At 36.1% G+C, this 22,733-nt stretch overlaps 1 protein-coding gene across 6 annotated transcripts in view; it reads left to right on the top strand.

The window, feature by feature from the left end:
- ZMYM4 (zinc finger MYM-type containing 4) overlaps positions 1-18,126 on the top strand; it is a 139,340-nt gene extending 121,214 nt beyond the window's left edge. For 4 of the 6 annotated variants that reach the window (XM_029947752.1, XM_029947750.1, XM_029947754.1 and 1 more), the window contains 5 exons: positions 1,298-1,470; positions 10,093-10,204; positions 11,665-11,913; positions 14,663-14,792; positions 15,496-18,126. In XM_029947752.1, the coding sequence (XP_029803612.1) occupies positions 1,298-1,470; positions 10,093-10,204; positions 11,665-11,913; positions 14,663-14,792; positions 15,496-15,703 (872 nt within the window). In that variant the 3' untranslated portion in view covers positions 15,704-18,126. The remainder of the gene's footprint in view (positions 1-1,297; positions 1,471-10,092; positions 10,205-11,664; positions 11,914-14,662; positions 14,793-15,495) is intronic. The other 2 variants (XM_029947753.1, XM_029947751.1) reach the window with 1 other exon arrangement.
- Positions 18,127-22,733: the final 4,607 nt, after the last annotated feature.

The raw sequence follows: 22,733 nt of genomic DNA, 5'->3' as shown, positions 1-22,733 counted from the left end.
CAGTCTATTCTACTGGCTTTTGGGTACCTGTTACTCTGCTTATTGGAGCAGTTAGTGGCTGCTGTGGTCTATGACTCATTCAGTTCCTACAGATCAAGTGTAATTTCTACAGAGTGATATAAGTATACTCCTCTTATGCAGGTGTATTAGTCCCTTTACCAACCACTTTAAGCCACAGCACTCTTTGTTTTTTATAAAAGAAAGAAGGGTAATGAGAATGGAGATGTAATACTATTACCAGGCCTAAATATAATAGCCACAGGAATGCTTACTCATTTTTGCTGCTCGTTCATCAAAAAAAAACACTTAACTGAACTTATGTACTGAGGTATGTAGAGGCATAGTGGTTAGGTGCCTTGGTGAAAAGGTCATACGTGGTCCTTGCCCTCTGAGCAACCACTTTTACCTTTAACAAAATCAAATTAGGGTAACTCAAGTGTATCTTTCGAAACATGCAGTCTTGTCTCAATGCAGAAGAGCAGTGACTAGAAAGAGTGTTTCAATTCTAATCTGAATTGAAGTTGGATCTCTACTGGAGTAGTATCTCTACAAATCAAATTGGGTAACTCTCCTGGTAAAATTAATTCAGTTCTTAGTTGTTTTCAAAGCCTTAATATGCTGTGTGAGGTTTACCATGATCTGCCCCCATCTGCCCTTCCTGATTTTCTCCAATACATCTAAATCCCCTGAACCTTTTCATTTTTTGTGTATTCTAGCATTTCTAAGGACATGAAATGGTTATGTTATTTGAAGTGTTCTATATGCAAATATCTAAATTAGAACATTAAATGGCATTTTTATGCAGATAAAATAAGCCTTTTATATACCATTGTGAATTCTTCAGAGGCAGATATAATGTCCTGCTGTTTTCCAGATTTATCAGATCTTAGAAACCCAGTTTTCTTCAGTTCCTATTGCTAGTATTTTGTGGAATATGCTTTGGGAAATTTTTTTATATCCTTAGATTGGAATTCTTTATTCACCTGTTTAATTCTTCTTTGCCTTTCAAGGTCTGGCATTAGTGTCACGTCCTCCAGAATCTCACCTGACCCTTCCCTATTAGATGTTCCTAATTTTCTTTCTTAGAATCCTTAAATAAAACCTCTGTCATAACACCTGTTACACCAGGTGCACTGCATGTTTTCATTTCTGTACCTGAAAAAGCCCTGAGAGCTGGATTTGCCTGTAATCCATGTCTTCACCAGTGTTCACTGCAATGCCTGGGGGCACAGTAGTAGTCAGTGTTTTCCAGTGAATAAAGTTATGTTACTGTGTTTCTTATAAGTTAATATTTCAGATGTTTTCTACCTTTCCATAGTCCGTTCTATCAAGCTGAAGGAAGATATTCTGTCCTGCACTTTTGCTGAGTTGAGTTTGGGTTTATGCCAGTTTATCCAAGAGGTGCGGAGACCAAATGGTGAAAAATATGATCCAGACAGTATCTTATACTTGTGCCTTGGAATTCAGCAGGTATCAAATTCAGTAATTGTTCTAAAATGTATTGCATTTTTAATAATTCTGATAGAACTTATGATTCAAGCTGAAAAGTTATAGTGTATATTGGTTGTTTGGTATTACTTTTTATATTCTGTTCTTAATGAACCATTGACCCTTATTTAAAAGTCTTAATCATACAGCCTTTTTAAAGCCAAATTGAGACTCTTAGTAGAATAACAGAAAATGAGGGTGGTGCTTTTGATTTTTAAATGGACAAAAAAGGCAAAAATAGCCAATTCACAAAAAAGTAGTACAGGTGACTGTGTGTGTGTGTGTGTATGTATATGTGTATATATATATATACACACATATGTATATATATGTATGTATGTACTTTAAATGCATATTAACATAATAGGATACCACTTTTTGTCACATTAGCAAGAATAAAATAATTATGGCACTTCTTGTTCATAGGAGTTTTATGAGAAGGGGATTTGCCTTCATAGCTGGTGGTACTTAGTACACACTTGAGCATATGTTTCAGGAATGTTTTTGAATGTTCATACTCTTTCACGAGTAGTTCACTTTTGGGGAGTCTGTCAAAGCTAATATAATTCAGACATCATTTGCACAAAATTGGAAATAACCTCATGGCTACCAGAGTGTTATATTTATGTAAATTACAGCATATTTATAAAGTGTATTATGTAGCCAATAAAAATTGTTTACAGAGTAACATCTAGTAACATGAAAGTATTAACATTAAACCATTTAATGAACAGAACCAGAGCACAAACAAAGGTTAATGTACAGTGACTTAACAGCCGCCATATACACACGCAGCACCGTGAAATGCACCGAAACAGTGTTGGCAGCGGTTATTGCAGGGTGGACGTGCTCTGGTGCTGTTGACTTTTCTTCTCTCCATTTGTGACATTTTCTTCCACTTGTACGATGGGGTAGGAGGGTTTCTTCTATTTAGGCATTTATGCCTAAAGTTTATTTTTTAATTATAAAACTAGTTTGTGCTTAGTGTAACTGTTAAAACAGTAAGTGAGGTATATAAGGAAAATTTTATTTCCTTCCATTCCCAGTTTTGAGGCAACCAGCATTACACATTTGTCCTTCATGTACCTTCTTCTGTGCTATACATTTATGCATGTGAACAGATGTTAGTCTTGTCTTGCTTACTGTTTAGCAAAATGGGGCTCATACCATACACATTTTTTTGCACCTTACTTTTTAAAAAAATTTAAATGTTTACTATTTTGAGAGAAGTATTCACATAAGTGGGGGAGGGGGAGAGAGAGAATTCCAAGCAGGCTCTGCTCTGTCAGCATAGAGCCTGACGCAGGGTTCAGTTTCATGAACCATGAGTTCATGACCTGAGCTGAAGTCAAGAGTCCAACGCTTAATCTCCTGAGCCACCCAGGCACCCCCTTGCAGTTCATTTTTCCCAGTCTGTTTATCCCTCCAGATGAATATAAATCAAGTTCCTTTCCTTTATAAAAGAAAGCTGCACAACACTGCAGAGTATGAATATACCAGTTATTCACCTTTTTTCTCTTATATATTCATGCTATTCCCCCCTTATTCTTATAAACAGTCTTTTAGTAAATATTTTGTTTGCATACCTGATGAACCTGTGCTTTTATTTTTAGGTTAAAGCATATATAGATTTTTCTAATGTTAAGATGTTTTCATATTACTTTCCAGAATTATTATAGCAGTTTACAGTTTTACCAGCAATATCATGAGTGCCCATTTCTTGAATTCTCCTTACCACTCCTCCTTTTAATGTTTATTATTCTGATGGATTAAAAAAATGGCATCTGGTGGCTCCAATTTGTATTTTTCAATTTTTATAAAGTAGAATGTCTTTGTATGCTGTTGGTCATTTGGATTTTTCCTTTCTTTCTGTAGGATCTCTTTTATGTTGGGGATATGAACTCTAATGTAATTGCTTGAAATAAACTTTTCTAGTGTATATTTGTCTTTCAGTTTTTGTTTATATTTTGTTTTGCCATTCAGAAAGCTTTCTTTTTTAAAGTTTAATAATATGCATTCATTTTATACTTCCTGGTTTTTCTGTGTTGCTTAGGATGCTCTTCCTACTTAAGTGTTTATTTAAATTCTCAGATTTCCTTCTAAAATACATCTTTAATACATGTAAAACTCATTTTTGTACATAATGCAAGTATATTTCTGATAAATAACATTTATGATTGGTTATCTAGTTACACAGGCAGTATTTATTTTCCCCACAGATTCGAAATATCACTTTGTTTTTTAACTGTTGTTCCCATTATATTTTGATACAATTTCTAGATTGTAAAAGGTGTTTTTAAAATCTGATTTTACAGGGGTGCCTGTATGACTCAGTCCATTGAGCATACGACTCTTAATATTGACTCAGGTCATGATTACAGGGTTGTGGAATTGAGCCCCAAGCTCAGCATGGACCCTACCCTACTTAAGAGATTCATTCTCTCTCTCCTCCCTCCCTCCATCCCTCCCTACTGCCTTCCTTCTCTCTCCCTCCCACCCTCACTCCCTCCCCTCTCTCTTTCTCTTCCCTCCCTTCCTCTCTCTCCTTCTCTCCCCTCTCTCTCTCTCCTTCTGCCTCTCCCTCTGCCCCTTTCTCTTCCTCTCTCTCCTTCTCTCTCCTCTCTCACTCCTCCCTCCACTTGCACTCGCTCTCTCTAAAATAAAAATAAAACAAAAAAAATCAGCATGTGAGAGGAATTTTTAGGCTCTTTCAATCAGAATGTATTGAGCCCCTACTATGTGCCATGTGTGCCTTTTGGTTAAGTAAAAATTTGGAAGATTCTAAACACTTCCTGGGGGCGCCTGGGTAGCTCAGTCGGTTAAGCCTCCGACTTCGGCTCAGGTCAGATCTCACGTTCGTGGGTTCGAGCCCCGCGTCAGGCTCTGTGCTGACAGCTAGCTCAGGGCCTGGAGCCTGCTTCTGGTTCTGTGTCTTCTCTCTCTGCCCCTCCCCCTCTCATGCTCTGTCTCTCTCTGTATCAAAAATAAATAAAACATTAAAAAAAAATTAAGCACATCCTGAACTTTTAGAGTTTATGATATTATGGATCTAAAGAACATTTTTTACATTATCAGTGAGGATGTCAAGGAGTAGAATGTAGTGTGGCAGTGGTTCATATTCTGACTTGAACATAAAACGTGTGGCCATTGCTGTGATTTTAGTCACAAACCTTTGACTGCTTTAAATACCAGATACTCTGCTGTCTATAAAATATACTCTAATTTGTGAGACAAATCATAACCACATAAAAGTTTTTTCAAGTATATTTATCCTGTTGTTTATACTAAAAAATGGCTTTTATAATATTACTATTAAAAAGAGGTTGTAAGTTAACAATATTATAGGTGATTAGGAAGTAAATATTATAAACCTTTTACCAGTTTTGACAAGAAATAAACTTCCCTTAACTATAAGGAATTTTAAAATTATACATCTTAAACTAACATCTCAGATGTGCATCCTCTTTTTTTTCTTATAAAAATGATTATGCTAATTGTAAAGAATTTTGAAAATACCTAGAAGTGTAAAGAAATAAACTAAACCCAACCGTAATATCAACACCTGTACCACCACTGTTAATGTTAGCCACGAAGAGGATAATTTGTTTCTAAATAAGCAAATCGCGAAATCAGCATGCAGCTAACAGGCAAAATGTGTTAGGAATGTCTAACAATCATTTACTGTGTATGCCGTGTATTATTAATATAAGGTTATTTCATATATTAACTCGTTCACTAGTTAGTGTGTTCCTCTGAGGCATAAGGACTGTTACCATCACCATTTTCTGTTGAGGCACAGTGAGTTAAAATCTTGCCGAGGTCTCAAATGTAGGAAGTGGCAGGGCCAGAATGTGAATCCAGGTAGTTTATTTTCAGAGTCCATTCTTAAGATCACTGTGTTGTATTGTCTCCCTAATGTAAAAGGTTACTCAACTATAATCAAGGAAAACTGTCACCCATTAAGCTGATTAAAAATTGAAAGATGGAGAAGTTCAGTAATACCAAGTATTAGTGAAAACATAGTATACTGTTAGAGGCCTTTACAGAGGGCTATTTGATGTGACGAATAAAACTTTAAATGCATGTGGATTCGGGTGGCTCACTCGATTAAGCATCTGACTTTGGCTTAGGTTGTGATCTCATGGTTTGTGAGTTCGAGCCCCGCATCGGGTTCTGTGCTGACACCTCAGAGCCTGGAGCCTGCTTCTGGTTCTGTCTCCCTCTCTCTCTGCCCCTCACCTGCTTGCACATTGTCTCTCTCTCCTTCACAAATAAACATTTTAAAAAATGCATGTAGGTTCTTCAGTGTAGCAAATCCATTGATCAGTATTCCTCTCCAAAGAAATGCACACATGTACATAAGTATGTACTGGTACTTTTATCATAGCATTGTTTTCAACAGCAAAAAATCAGAAACCACCTAAGTGTTCATCAAAACAGTAATGTTCAATCACTATAACATATGTCTACTGTTGAATACCATATAATAGTTAAAAAGCAATGAATTGCTTTCATACATTTTTGCATGAAAAACTCTGAGACATATTAGAAAAATGTATTTTTAATGCTTATTTACTTTTGAGAGAGAGAGAGAGAGAGAGAGAGAGAGAGAGTGTGTGTGTGTGTGTGTGTGTGTGTGTGTGTGTGTTAGTGGGCAAGGGCCAGAGAGAGAGGGAGATACAGAAACTGAAGTAGGCTCCAGGTTCTGATCTGTCAGCACAGAACCCAATGTGGGGCTCGAACTTGTGAACCATGAGATCATGACCTGAGCCGAAGTCAGACACTTAACTGATCGAGCCACTTGGGTTCCTCGAAGACATTTTTTAAAGTAACTTGCACAACTATGTGTTGTGCAATATTTACTTATATTGTGCTAAAAAACACATAAAGTTTTCCATTTTAAAGTGTACAATTCAGTGCCATTAAGTACATTCATGATGTTGTGTAATTGTTATTACTGTGTTTTTCTAAAACTTTAATATCCTAAATGGAAATCTCATAACCATTAAGCAACAACTCCCTATTACCTCCTCTGCTTAGTCCCTGGAAACCATAAATCTGCTTTCTGCCTCTATGGATTTGCTTGTTCTGGATATATCATATAAATAGAGTTATACAGTTATGTGACCTTTTGTGTTGGGTTCTCCCAAGGTTTACCTTTTTATAGCTGAATTAGTTCATTCTTGGATATACCACATTTTGTTTATCCATTCATCTGTGGACATTTGAGTTATTTTTATCTTTTAGTTATTACAAATAGTGATGATACTGTGAACATTCACGTACAAGTTTTTGTTTGAACACCTGTGTTCAGTTCTTTTGGATCTGTGCCTACAAGTAGAACCACATGGTCATATAAACTCTATGATTAGCTTCTTGAAGAGCCCCCAAAAGTTTCCACACTGACTGCACCATTTTACATTCCCAGAGGCAGTGTATAAAGGTTCTATTATCTCCATATCCTTGTCAACATTTGTTACTTTCCTTTTTTTTTTTTTTAAGTCATCTGATGGGTATGAGGTAGTATCTCATTGTTTTGATTTGCATTTTTCTAATGACTAATATCAGTGAATATTTTTTCATGTACTTGTTGGCCATTTGTATATCCTCTTTGTATAAATATTTAAGTCCTTTACTCCATTTCTTAATTTGTTTGTCTTTTTATTGTTGAGTTGTAGGATTTCTTTATATCTTCTGAATATTAAACTCTGTCAGATGTGATTTGCAAATATTTTTTCTTAGTCTGAGTTTTCACTCTTCTTGGTAGTATTCTTTGATGAACAGAAATTTTGTATTTTGATGAAGTTCAGTTTATTTTTCCTATTGCTTGTGCTTTTGGTGTTACGATCTAAGAATCCATTGTCAAATTCAAGTTCATGAAGATTTACCTCTATCTCTTCAAGTTTTATGCCTTTTGGCTCTTATGTTTAAGTCACTGATCCATTTGAATTCATTTTTATATTCATGTAAGGTAGGGTTGCATCTGACTTAGGGATAACTGTTTACGTGGCTATCCAGTCTTCCTACCACCTTTTATTGAAGAGACTGTTCTTTCTCTATTGAACACTCTTGACATCCTCATTGAAAATCATTTGACCAAATATATGTCTTTATTTTGGACTCTCAATTCTGGTACATTGCTTTATATGGTTATTCATATATTGGTACACACTATTTTGATTGCTGTTGCTTTGTAGTAAATTTTGATATCAGGAAACAAAGATTTGTTTGGTGATTTGGGGTTCCTTGCAATTCCATATGAATTTTAGGATTCGCTTTTTTTTCTGCAAAAAAAAAAAAGTCATTGAGATTTTGATTAGGATCGAACTGAATCTTTAGAGTGCTTTGGGGAATGTTGCCATTTTAACAATATTATTTTTAGATCCGTGAATATGAGATGTTTTACTTAGGTATTTAATTTCTTAGCTGTTTTGTTTTTATTTTGACTTTTGTAGTTTTAGATGTATAAGTATAGATAAGTAAAGATGTATAAGTCATGTATCTCCTTGATTTTATTCTTAAGTATTCTTTCTGGTAACAATTGTAAATTGTTTTCTTAATTTCCTTATTGGATTATTCATTGCAGGTGATTTTTATTTTGCTTGTATCCTATAACTTTGTTGAATTCATTTATTAAGTCATAACAATTTTGTGTGTGTGCGTGTACGTGTATTTTTTAGAATTTTCTCTACATAGGCTCATGTCATTTGTAAATAGAGATATTTTATTCCTTAGAACCTTGCTTGTTTGCATGCCCTTTTATTTGTTTTCCTGCCTGATTACTCTGGCTAGGACTTCAAGTACAATAATGAAACTGGCAAGAACAGGCAGTTTTGTCTTGTTTCTGATCTAAGGGCGAAGTAATTTAAAAAACATGGATTTTGGGGCACCTGGGTGGCTCAGTCAGTTGATAGTCTGACTTCAGCTTAGGTCATGATCTCAACGGTTTGTGGGTTCGAGCCCCGCATCGAGCTCAGTCGTGACTGCTTGCTCAGAGTCTGGAGCCTGCTTCAGATTGTGTGTCTTCCTCTTTTGCTGCCCCCTCCCACTTGTGTTCTGTCTCTGTCTCTGAAAAATAAATAGATGTTTAAAAAAAAACCATGGATTTTATATGTACTCATATGTTTGAGTAAATGTATAAAACTCAACTCTGTGTTTCTAATGTTTCATGAGTTGGGAGTATGTCATTTTTCCACTTTTTCTGTACTTTAAACATTTTCCATAATGAAGATGTATTATTTGTCAGTTGTGAAAATAACTTTAAAAGAAGAAAAAGATGAATACTTTTCTACAATAAGACTATAATCTGGCAATGGCATAAATTGCCTTTGAAGAGGCCTATAAAAATGCATGTTGAAATGGTATATAATTTTTATTAGCCAGAAAAAATTTAACCAGCAGTACAGTTTTTCTCCAAGTTATACATTGGATAGAAAAGCAGAAAACCAAAATAACCATAGATAAATAAATTTAAAATACCAAATCTTAAAAACACCAAAAGATGGGGCGCCTGGGAGGCTCGTCAGTTAAGCAGCCGACTTCACCTCAGGTCATGATCTCGCAGTTCATGGGTTCAAGCTGTGCTGACAGCTCAGATCCTGGAGCCTGCTTAGGAACCTGTGTGTGTGTGTGTGTGTGTGTGTGTGTGTGTGTCTCTCTCTACCCCTCCCCCACTCCTGCTCTGTCACTCTCTCAAAATTAAATAAATATTTTTAAAAATATTAAAAAAAAGATTTTAAGCCTGTAATCATACCTTGTGTTCTATTATTCTGTAAATGCTTGTTGTATTTCCCCTAAGCGATATCTGACCTGCCCTGTACCCTCAAGATGTTTTCCAGCAATACTTTACCCAAATGGCTTTTTGTTTCTCCATTCTTTGATATGGTTCTTGATGATTATCATTAACATAGTTACATCCTCTAATTAGACTTGAAGTTTTTGAAGTCTGAGTTGTTGGGTAGCAAGGTGAGAGCTTGGTTTAAAACTTGGGTCAGGTCACCTGACACTAGCTAGCTGTATTATTCAGGAAGTGATCTTGTAACTATGCTAAAAAGAAAACCCCAAAACTTCCGAGATTACATTTGCATATAGATCCTATGAATTCAAAAATGATTTGGAAAATACCAAACTAGAACCAGTTTTTGGTCCATCAGTTTTATGAACTGAGAAAATTTTACCTTGCAAGCTCGGTGCTTGAGACAAGGACAGTTCATGTGAAAAGGATATTTATAGGGGCACCTGGGTTGCACAGCTGGTTAAGCATTCAAGTCTTGGTTTCAGCTCAAGTTATGATCTCATGGCTTCACGGGTTTGAGTCCCACATTGGTCTCCATGCTGGCAGCATGGAGCCTGCTTGGAATTCTCTCTCCCTCTGCCCCTTCCCCTTTCATGCTGTCTCTCTCTCTCCCAAAACAAATAAATAAACTTAGAAAGAAAGAAAGGACCTTTATAGCTTGAATCCTGGTATTTTAAGATGTGTTCGTAAAATGGTTTACAACTTTAAGGGCAAAAATTAAGGGTCAACTTTATTTCTTAACATAATCCTAAAAAATACTTGTGTTTTCTTTGTATCAACATATATGTTTCCATTTTTTTCTCTTGTAGTACCTGTTTGAAAATGGTAGAATAGATAACATTTTTACTGAGCCCTATTCCAGATTTATGATTGAACTTACCAAACTCTTGAAAATATGGGAACCTACAATACTTCCTAATGGTAGGATGCTTACTTTTTAATTTGGTTCTTTTCATAATATACTTTCTTAAATTGCTTACTTTTTATGATTATCTTTTTATAAACTGTTCATTTATATTTCCGTCTTGATTTATAAGATATTTGGAATTTTGAGGAGAATGTCTTTGGCTTATTATGTTAGTAAAATCATAACTTCCATACAGTGTATATATTGGTACATACTATTGAAAATAAAAAACAACTGGAAGTTGTATTTAGTTTTTAGAAACCATTTTTGGTCTGGTAGTGGTGGTGTAGTTGCACACTATACCAGTAGCTGGCACATACTTTATTTGTACAGTGTACCTGTTAGCAGTGGTCCTTCTTCAGTCGTTTATTGTAAATACCCTCTGGTTATTAAAAAGTGTTAAGTCTTCATCCTTGAATTGTCTTTGACCATATGCTGTTGGATAGCTCCCTGTTTTATCCCTACTGTTAGGCTCCCTGGCTGTGAATGGAGAGATTGAATGAGATATTCAGGAATTTGTGCCCCTTTGGTTGGGTTATAGAGCAACTTTGAAGGATTCTGAGTGGCGTGGTGGCTTGATGCATTTCGCATCCAAATAGGCGGCTAGGGAGATAGAGTTGAAAATAATGAATTCATGTTGACAGTTAGGCTCCCAAGAATAGAATGCATAAGCAGCAAACAGAGTTGTTGAGACCACACAGGGGAGGACCTGCATCTAAGAGCTCTCGGGGTGAGTGTACATTTACCAGTATACTCATCTTAATTCTTCTGTAAGACATCCGCTCTTTGAGAAAAATCCCTTAAAAGTCATCAGAAAGTAATCACTCTCAATGTTAACTTAAAATAAGAGGGAGTATGAGGAAGGGAGGGAACTATCTGCCTTTTAATGATCTTAGCTAAAATAAAACTGAACCAGTTAACAGTAAGCGTAATGCTCTCAAACAGGAGTCTACAAACTCCTTAATATGACCTGCTAACTGTTTTTGGATAGTCCATGAGCTAAAAAAGGTTGGGGGAAAAATGTAAAGAGTAATATTTTGTGGTAAATGAAAATTATATCAATTTCAGATTCGTGTGTATAAATTTTATTGGTATATAATCACACCTATTTGTTTATATGTTGTCTTTAGCTCCTTATCTTCAATAACAGCAGACTTGTTCAGAGCTTGTGTGGACCACAGTACTTAAAATATTTACCATCTGGCTCTTTACAGAGAATGTTTTCCAAACCCTGGTCTAAAATAACAATAGATTAAAACTGTTTGGGGGGATTGCTCCCAGTGTCTGCCTCAGTGGAGTCATCCTTTTCTTTTCTTTTGCAGTGCCTTTTCTGGTTTTCCATATAAGGAAGAGGGGGAAAGATGAGAGCAATTGGTCATTTCCTTTATATCTTCCTGTCTGAGAACTGAAGAAATTACTTAGTCCTGTTTAGCAGGAGCTTAGTACTGTTACTTCTGTCCTCCTTCTGGTGCAGGTTACATGTTCTCTCGCATTGAAGAAGAGCATTTGTGGGAATGCAAACAGCTGGGCGCTTACTCACCAATTGTTCTCTTGAACACCCTCCTTTTCTTCAATACCAAATACTTTCAACTCAAGAATGTTACTGAGCACTTGAAGCTTTCCTTTGCCCATGTGATGAGACGGACCAGGACTCTGAAGTACAGCACCAAGATGACCTATCTGAGGTTCTTCCCACCTTTACAAAAGCAGGAGTCAGAACCAGGTGTGTGGTGGAGTTTGTGAGATTTCTATTTGAAGTCCTGTTAGTATTCAAATAGAGACTTACTGCAGAAGAGTAACTGTAAATTCTAGACATAGAAGAGTATAACTTTAGTTTAATATTTAGATGCTTTTTTATTGTCACGGCTAGGTTAAAGGCTTGCCACAAAATGAGAGGAATCACTTGTCTTCCTATACTTTTATTGGCTTTTCAATTAGAAATTCTGATTTAATTGGTCAACAGTAGTGTCTAGATAATTTGCATTTTTTCTTTTTTTTTTATGTTTATTTTTGAGAGAGAGTATGTGAAAATGAGGGAGGGGCAGAGAGAGAGAGAGAGGGAGGGAGGAGAAGAGGGAGAGGGAGGGAGAGGGAGAGGGAGGGGAGATTTGAAGCGGGCTCTGCACTGACACCAGAGAACCTGACATGGGGCTCAAACATGTGAACCATGAGATCATGACCTGAGTCCAAGTCGGATGCATAACCGACTGAGCCATCCAGGTGCCCCTCAAATAATTTGCATTTGAAAACTTCCTTGGGAATTAAAAGCTACAGCTAAGGATTAGAATCATTGATTTAGAGGCAACAGATTGGCCAATTGCTAGGTAATAGGAAACTGCCTAATTTTTAAATCTGCTTGTTAAGTCTTTTTTTTTAACCAGAACACCATTTTTTAGTTCACATTAACTGTCAATTTCTGAAGAAACTTAAGAGTTTATGGTTTACTCTGGCCTAGAGTATACAGAGTTTGACTTAATTTTTTTTTTTTTTACATTTTTGATTAATTTTTGAGAGACAGAGACAGTGTGATCAAGGGAGGGGCAGAGAGAGGGAGAGAGGGATGAGAGAGAGGGAGACACAGAATCTGAAGTAGGTTCCAGGCACCAAGCTGTCAGCCCAGAGCCTGACACGAGGCTTGAACCCAGGAACAATGAGATCATGACTTGAGCCAAAGTCAGACACCCAACTGACTGAGCCACCCAGGTGCCCTAACTTAACAGTATTTTAACTTTACAGTCGCGGGAAAGCAATATACATTCAGTAGAAACTATGCTTTGAATTTTGACGTTTGATGTTTCCTCAAGGCAGCAGAATGCAGGATGACCTCCTGCTGCAGCGCCCACAGTGGCATCTGCAGCTCCCTGACAGCCCAGGGTACCGAGGGCAAACAGCCCCTGTGCCTGCAGCCGGTTTTCAGTTTCCAGACAGCAGTTCATCATTTACACGAGATAGTACTTTATTACAAGATAGGCATATATGTCTTAGAAGATTTTGCCCAACTGTAGATTGTAGAGGTGTTCTGAGCGTGTTTAAGCCATGATGTTCAGTAGGTTACATGTATTAAATGCATTTTCAACTTAGGATGGTTTATCAGGTTGTAACCTCTTAGTGGTCAAGGGAGATTTGTATTGCTTGTGTATACAGTAGAATAAATCAGCAGTGACGATTTTCTTAGAAGGTTTATGGCTTTACATTCCAAAAACAGCCTATTAAGTAATAATTTGTTTTTAACATTTAAAAAATTAATATGTTATGGAACTAGAAATTAAATGTATCAATTTTGACCAAAATTGTAAGTTCTAAAATTCTCAAAATCACGTTGTTACTTCCTTGGGATAAGAGTGAAATATGTATTTTGAATGTGAGCATTTAAAATCACTGAACCTAAAATCTGTAAGGAATAATTGTGAGGTTCATGTTTTTGTTAACTTTTGTGTCATTTTCTCTTTCTCTTTAGAAAACATAACACTATTATAATATCTATGTCCTGTCTCCTTCATTTTGTTCATAGGTAGCCCATTTTGTGCTCTTAATTAATATTAATTGTGGGAGGGAGAGGCAGTCAGGTTACATTTCCGTTTTCCGTTGAGGTGCTTCACAAGATTGGAAGTAACTTTAGCTTCTTTTTTGAATGAGCAAGGCTTTATATTTAGGTATCCTCTAAATAGAAAACTGGGGTGAATTTTAAGGAATAACTAATACAGGAAGCTGGGGAAAGTTCTTTGTCAGCTATTAGAGCAGCTGTAAGAAAAGAAGAAAAAAACCGTTTTCCTTAGGTTCACAGCAGATCCCCACCCACTGCTTTTCTCTTGAAGCCTGAATGGAGAAGGTGGGAGAGAAGCAGCCTTACTTTCCGTGTCTTTACCCTGGTTTTTTTTTTTCTCATAACCCTTAGCCTCCACAAAATTCTGTTGTTGAGAAAGGATTTGCTCTTTTCTTATCAAATGGCTAACTTTACTGAGAATTTCTTTTCCCAGCAAAAATCTCATTTCTCATAAAACTGTGGCAAATAAAAGAAACTTGAACAAATTCCCAGTGGACACTGATGCCCCACAGTGAAAATATTTTCATATAACAAAGCGACAACTTCTACCTTGATTTCTTGTACCTGAACCCTTTTAATTTCTGCTTCTCTTGTTATGGCTTAAGATATTCGTGATAAAATTTCTTAAAGTCAGGCTCAGAATTAAAGCCTTACTCTCCAGTATCATGCATTTTGCCATGCTTGCTCACTTTGTAAGCAGGGAAATATAAATTTTATAGAATAGGGACTTTGTCTTGTTCAGTGCTATTACCCAGTACTTAGAGTACTCTCCCGCACCTGTGTAAGTGCTCAGTCATGCTTGTAGAATGCCTACGTGAAAGGGAAGAGAAGGGAATGACAGTTCTGACTGGAGACAAAGCTCAGTGGGTGTCTTAAAGCTGAAAGAAAAGATTTTTCTAATATTTTGATAATTATTTCCCACCTCAAGATAAATTGGCTATTGGCAAGAGGAAACGAAATGAAGATGATGAGGCCCCAGTGGGCGTGGAGATGGCAGAGAATACCGACAACCCACTAAGATGCCCAGTCCGACTTTATGAGTTTTACCTGTCAAAGTGGTAAGCAGTCTTCCTCTGGACTAGATCCAGCACACTTCGACAGTAGCTTGAATGGTTTCCCCTTTAGGTGCTTGAATATCGGAAATGTAGCCATCTTACAACTTTAAAGGTTGTCCCTTTAATTTCCTTTCTTCCGCATTCTCATATCTCCCTGATTTTGGACCCAAAAACACATTGGTTTATCTTGATAATTTTTTTCTGAAAAGCTCTTCAATAAGACTTTAGAGTAATAAGAGTCACACTGAAACGCTTTTTTCTCTAAGAAATAAAGTGGCTTGGGTTTGTCCCATGGTAATGTGTATTGAGTGCTCTTGGGGGTCATTTCAGGATCCAGGGCGCTGAGGATATGTGGTTCTCAGCCATAGTGTTATATGTGAGTTGAAATTTTTGTTGCTCCTAATTAATAATGTTTTAAATCCTTAAATTTGTGAACAGTTTACACTTTGTCTTCTGTTAACGTTATACTCCCCTCCAGTGAGTGTGGGAGAAAAAAAATGTGCAGTTATAGGTTGCACCTGGGGTAAGATGCCTGTAAACTGATTTATCCCGATGGGTGCATTGCTTATCTAGGACATTAGTAACAGTAGGGAAAAAGGTGAGAGCCACTATATTAAAGAGTAGTTACATATTTCCTATACTTTCTGATCCCCAATTTTCTTAGTTTTTTTTTTTTCTTTCTTTCCTTTTTATCCCCTGTGGATAGTTCTGAAAGTGTGAAGCAGAGGAATGATGTGTTTTACCTGCAACCTGAGCGCTCCTGTGTTCCGAACAGCCCCATGTGGTACTCCACATTCCCAATAGACCCTGGGACCCTGGACACCATGTTAACACGTATTCTCATGGTGAGGGAGGTACACGAAGAACTTGCCAAAGCCAAATCAGAAGACTCTGATGTTGAGTTATCAGATTAAAACGGACGTGGGGTTCCTATTTTCATACACGTGGGTATGCACCAAACTGTGAATGCATCCAGCTTTGGAAAACGATGTACAAGTCCAAGTCCTCTTGACTTGATTATAAGATAATGGAAAACAGATGACTCGTGAACCACAGTGTGGATGTACAAATGAAAATTGAAGGAAAGAATACGAACCAAGAAATGTTGTTCTTTGGCAGTGATATAGTTCTTAGACATCTTCAGAATGACTAACCAATTTCTCTGAGTGGTGCATAATCTTATTTTGTTTGGGAATAACAAATTGTGGAATATTTTTAAGGAAAACTGTTGTATAAAACTCTACCATAGTAACCTTAGACCTTAGAGAGGTAGCTTTGGAGTAAGACCTTGGCTGCAGTAGGCTACTTGGGCAAGCCCTATGTGCACGTCAGGGAAGAAGTCAGTGCAGAGCTAAGAGTGACATCCGATGAGGACCATGGGACCCAGACTTGAAGACCCCATAAAAATACTCAACTTTTTTTTTTTTTTTAAAGGTAGAGAGTAAAGTGGTCTTGATTTTGATTTTCACTGCCAAGCCAATTCTGTGAAGGATAGAAGCCTTTGGTGCTTTTGCCATGGGCCCCTCACATCAGGGAAAAAGGCCTTCACTGCTGTTCACACAGTAATGTGTCCCTTTCACTCTCTGGGTCTAGCCTTCTCAGCTGTGGGTCTGTCTGTGGGTAAATTGAGGTAAAGGGGCTGATACTCCACAAACTGATTATGCACACAGGAAATCTGTGGAGCCCATTAGACCCCAAGTGTCTTGAAATGTTTGTAGAAAACCCACTAAAATGCCCACTTCTCTGGGTGTCAGCCTTTATTGCTGCTGTCTCATAGCATGAGCTGTGGTACACAGAAATGGGGGTTCTCCTTTTGTTTTCAGTTTATACCCAAAGGGCGGCTTTTCTCCCATTGTTCTATCTTCCTATTTCCCAAATCCTCTCATTTGTCTTTTGCACCAGTTTCTGGAAGCCCTTGTCATTTCAAAAAGAAAAGTCTCTCTCTCTCTGGCAAACCTGTGGGTGATTCCACAAAGACACAGTATTACTTAGCTATCAGAATTATGGTAGAAGAGGTCCCAGTATGTTCCTGTAAAGCATTTGGAAGATGACCTTGTTGCCCTAAGAAACTTGAAAATAGGGATTCTGGGGTCAGGATACAAAGACATGGACTGTCTTGCATATCCATAGCAGGTCTTCTAGCATTATTCCAAACTCTAGCTGTCTTACTAGTTCTGTGAGGACTACAAGTCATAGGTGTGCTTTCCCTCACCTCCATTCACAGTTTCTTCCCCCCTAAAATTTTGACTCAAAGCTTTTATGATGTTGGCCAATCACAGAACTTCTTTAGCTGAGGTTAAATTGACCCTATAGTAGAAATGAGAGGAATCCAAAATGGCTCTTAGAAATTTTAACATTGGAAAACTTTTCAATATGTCCCATTTTTTTAGACGGGGGTGGCAGGTGTTTTGGTTTTTTAAAAAATAAATGGAAGTCATTTAAGTACAATAAAAATTTTAAAGTAGGCCTTTTGACGTTGTGTACTTGATGGTTCTGTCCCTCTGCCTGTAACAAATTTCATTTTCATTACCAGGAACTGTGTGCAAGAAGTAAATCTGCCCCAATTCTGTATGATTAGTTCCATCTGTGTTTGTCATTTCTGACTGGAAAACTTCTTACTTCCAGATCTTGTTTGATATGGAGGAAAAACAACTGGATTGTCTGATAAGTCTGCCAATAAACTATCCAGAAACATCAGGTGTAATAGCCCCCACTATCCAAATTTTATGGTTTGTATAAACACTAACATTTCCCCTTCTGTAGTTGTATCAAGAAGAAATATTGTTGGCATAGTAGATATATTGTTATAAAACACCAGAGAGAAAAAAGAAATCTGTATCTTTTATCTGAGAACAGCCAATACCCAGGTAAATGACTCTATTAGGACTTCAATTGCATGTTAGTCCGCAGAGTTGTCCAGACCCTAAATTCGTAAAAGAAAATTTTGATTAACTATTGGTCATTCTTCATAAGCGTAGCTGTTGATATGTGTGTCAGACTATTTGCTTTTTAAAATTTTATTAAAATTATGTAAAACTGCATTTTTATTTCCAGGGGAGAAAACAACATCAAACAAACGAGAGAAACATCTAAATTATCCTTTCAGTTCTTTTTTGTTTTTTAACCACTTTGGGTTTTCCCCTTGCAGAAACCACAGAACTATTCCCTTAGAATAAAATAGTATATTTGTATTTGATGGGTGAGTTATTCCTTTTCTTTGTCTTGAACGAATTTTAAATATTTTTTTTTCTGTTTAGCCTTATTGGTATGAGCCAACTGATGGTATATTACAAAGAAAGAGCAGATTTTAGGAAATAAATTATTTGGTGTTTATTTAGTCCAGTAAACAGACTGTCTTTTCACTTGTTGTCTTTTTCCATCAAAAGACTTGTGCCTATTTTTAGTTAACTATATGCAAAGCCCCAATAGCCAGAAATCCCAGATTTCACATATATATTTCCTTTCAGGCAAACTTTGAGATTTACAAAGCTTGCTTGCATCAGTTTACTTCAGTGATTTTGAGCTTGAGAGACTGGAATAAAGAGTATGTACCCATTCGTAAGTGTGTGTGTAATATATGTACACATATATACACTTATATTACATACACACACACACACACAATTTGGAAATTTTATAAAACAGGAGTTTTCCAAAAAGTCTACAGTAAATTGAATTTCTGTATATGAATCCCAGTTTTCTGTTAGAAATTAGAATTTAATTCTCCTTGCAAATAAAAAGGCCCCCTATGGTACTGAGATGAAATTTTAGGAAAGAATTAAGCACTCATTCCCCCAGTTCTTCCTGTGTGTTAACCATTGTTGAAAAAAGTCATCATGAAGAGACATTGTTACAGAGTAGGAAAATGTGAGGCTTTGGAGCCTAGTCTTTCCACTTACTGGTTGTAATAGCTTTAAGTAAATTACTTTTTGTGTGCCTCAGTGTTCTTATAAAGTGGGAATAATAATACCTCTTTATAAGTTTGGCTCATGATAGGCTTTCAGATGTCATGGATTTCTTATTATAACATGCAAATTGCTAAACATATAGTAAGATTTAAAATAAATGTTAATCCCTTTCCTGCAGCCAGAATTTTTACTATTTCAGTGCTTCAGATTCTGCCAAACGGATTACCCTATATGATTTGAGTCAAATATTTGGAATAACTAAATACTATATATATATAATAAGTTCTTCACTCATGTGCTTATATGCATACAAATAGTAATCGACGTCACAAAAAATCCATTGATATACTTACGACATTGAAAAGAAGATATATGTGGTATACCTTTTTTTAATTGGAGAAACTCTTAATGAAATTTCATTTATTTGGTATAGTTGTATAGCATCACTTGGGAGCAAGACAGTTGTACACTATACATCTGCACACTTCTTCCTTCAATAACAGAAACCCCCTGTTCCCTCACATTTTAGCTCGGCAGTAGTTTCATTGGTAAGAAATAGAATTTTCCAGGCTACTTTGCAACTGTGAACATGGGACCGAGTTTTGACTAGTGGGATAGAAACAGTAGTTTATAATATAACTAGCAGGCCACTTCCTTAAAAGAAAAGGACTTGCTTTCCTCTTGTAATTTCCTCTTTTCCATGGGCCAGAATGTCTGTGTGCTCATGGCAGACTTGTTTCATCTGTGTGGGAAAGGGCAGCATATCAAAGCACATTAATCTTCATATGGCAGAGCCACTTATCTCCTAAACTGCCTGCTAGCTCCGTCCTTCACATAAGAAAGAAACCTTCCGGGGTGCCTGAGTGGCTCAGTTGGTTAAGCCTCAGACTCTATTTCAGCACAGATCATGATCTGTTAGTGAGATTGAGCCCTGTGTCAGGCTGGGCACTAATAGCACAGAGCCTGCTTGGGATTTTCTCTCTCCCTGCCTGCCTGTCCCCCAGTTACGTGCACACGATCTCTCAAAATAAGTAAACAATATTTGAAAAGAGTTAAGATACCTTCCATCTTATTCAGCCATTGTTATTTGGTCTCCAATTAACCAAACTGGTATCCTAGCCAAGACTTACTTTGCCCAGTATCATGTTACTGCTTAATATACAACTAGAAATTCTGATCCAGACTATAAGGATAGAAAAAGAAAGAGAATGTCAGTATTAGGAAGAGAAATAAAATTCATTTTTTTATAACTCTTAACCACTTTTATTTATTTTTTTATAGTAATCTCTGCATCCAAGTGACCCTGAGTGAATGCCCCACCAACTGAGCCAGCTAGGGCATCCCTGAAACTCATTGTTTTTAAGTCATGTTTTCAGATGTTCAGGTACGTGTGTGTTTAAAAAAAAAAAGCAGCAGCCAATTAGATAATGTGAGGAAAAGATACTATTCACAGCAATGAAGGCTATAAGTAAAGTATTTAATAAGTAATATACAAGAATCCTGTGTTTGTTTTAGTAGGTGGTGTTGGTAAACTGGCTTTTTATATGGAGGAAAAACAGGATACCTAACTCGGATCATGTCCAAAGATGGTCTCTCAGTGGATTAAAGGTCTTAAATGTGAAAGGTAAAATTATGAAATTAATAGAAATATGAAAAATAATGTGATATGGGGGGAGGGAATGAGCTTCGTAAACTCTCCAAAGCACAAACTGTATGGAGAAAACATAGATATTCTATATCAGAATTAAAGATGTTTGTCAATAAAAGATGACAAATAACAGGGGAAGTACAGATTTTCCCTCTGAGAGTCAGTGTTCCTATGAAACCTTTAGTAAACCAAAATGGTATAGAATGCAGAAGCAATTACCATTAATTTGTAATAGAAAAAATTTTTAGCGCTCCCAGACCCCAAAATAACCTCTCTTAGGTTGTTCTGACATTTCAGGGCATATCTTGCTAACAGATACAGAAAATAAATCAAGATAAAACAACGATGCTCATAGACACATCCAAAGCTATGGAGACTTAGATGGTTAGTGCTGAGCTGCTGAGCGTGTTCCTGTGGAAGGAAAGGGCCACTGTCAAACAGACTTAGAACACTGTTTTCGCATTGTGCCTTTTTTTGTAAAAGTGTAAATCCTCTTCAAATACCTTTCAGTTAGCAAAAACACGTACTAATGTTAAGTCTTTTGTAAAAGTAAAGTGGCCTAACACAAACATCCAAAAAGCTAGAAACCCCTATACACAAAATTACCTAATTATACATATTTAGAATATACCCCATTCTCCTGAACTGTAAAGAAATCTGAACAGAGAATAGCAAATACTTCATAGAAGAAAATCCTGAAAGAATAACAACTATATGAAGAGATGTTCAGACTCATTAGTAATCATGGAGATTCTCTTCAGACCTATCAATTCACATCCTTGAGACTGGCCAAATTAGAAGAACGAATAATGCTAAATGTACTGTTGTTGGGATTTAAAAAGCCTTACGTACTGCAAGAATAAATGAACTGTACAGTTGGCCCTTGAATGATGCAGGGATCCAGGGCAATTATATCTGCACAGTTGAAAATCCAAGTATAAGTTTTATAACTCCCCAGAAACTTCAATACTAGTAGCCTTCTGTTGACTGGAAGCCTTACTGATATATAAAAAGTCAATTAAGCAAATATTTTGCATGTTTTATATATTACATGCCGCATTAAAGTACGGTAGAGAAAAAATGTTATTAAGAAAATATGAGGAGAAGATATATTTACAGCCCTGTACTACCAAAAAATCCATGTATATGTGGACCTGGGTAGCTCAAACCCATGTCTTTTGAGGGTCAACTGTATATCATCTCTGGAAAGCAATCTTAAACATCAAGTTAAGAAGGTTTTGATAGCTTTTACTAAAAAAATCTCCCCTCCATCCATTAAATAGAAAATTGTCATCAAATGCATTTTTGGGTCTATATAATCATATAATTTGTATCCTTATTAGTGAAATATGTTGATGAATTTTTCTGAAATCAAACTATCCTTGCATTCTTTGATATCTTAATTGATCATGTATTTTATATGTGTATATAAGTTATATATATATATATATATATATATACACACACACACATATATATATCAGATTAGATATATAACCTTTACCAAGGACATTCCCTTTTATTCCTAGTTTGCCATGAATTTTTCTTTCAGTTATAAAAAGTGTTGAATTTTTCAAATGCTTTTTTGGGCATTTATTGTAATAGTCATTTTTTTTTACCTCTATTAATGCTATAAAACACATTTTCTTGCGAAAAATGATTTTTGAATTTCTTGGATAAACCCTTATTAGTTTAAATATATATATACATATACACCCACACACACACACATATACATACACATACCCCTTTGGGTTTGGGTAACTGGTATTTTATTTTTGCATTTGTAATCACAAGTGAAATATTTTTTTTCTTGAATTGTCAACTGATTTTGAATTAACCGTTATTCAAAAAGAGTGGTCAAGTTTTATTCTTTTTCCACTGTGTGGAATGTATAGAAACCTTCTGTTGTTGAAAGTATACTCACACTGTAAAAACTGTAATTCTTATTTTTTTCCAACCCTCAATGGGGAGTTTTTTTGCCATTTTAATTCACTTAATGATCATTGGTCTATTCAAATTTTTATGTCAATTTGGATTTTTATAACTTATGTTTTCTCTGCGATTTTCTAGTTTTCTGTATTTTCATCTATTTCTGTATTTTCCTCACAAGTTTCATCTATATGTTCAGCCTTATAAGCGTGTTTTGTAATTTTTCCTTTCTTCCATTCTGTGTTTGTTACTCTGTTTATATATCATTTTCTCTTTTTTCTGATTTGTGTTATCTAAGGGTCTTCTCAAAGAACCTTCATTTCGTTTTGTCAGTTTTGTCTTCGCTATTTATTTCTGATTTTATTACTATTTTTCTTGTTTTTTGTTTTTTAGTTCATTCTTTAAATTGTTGAATGATTGTTTCCTTCATTCTTACTCATTCTTAATGCTAACAAT

Source organism: Suricata suricatta, chromosome 8 (assembly GCF_006229205.1).
Source record: "Suricata suricatta isolate VVHF042 chromosome 8, meerkat_22Aug2017_6uvM2_HiC, whole genome shotgun sequence".
NCBI lineage: Eukaryota > Metazoa > Chordata > Mammalia > Carnivora > Herpestidae > Suricata > Suricata suricatta.
The sequence above is the reverse complement of the archived record's forward strand: the minus strand, read 5'-3'. Positions and strand labels throughout refer to the sequence as shown.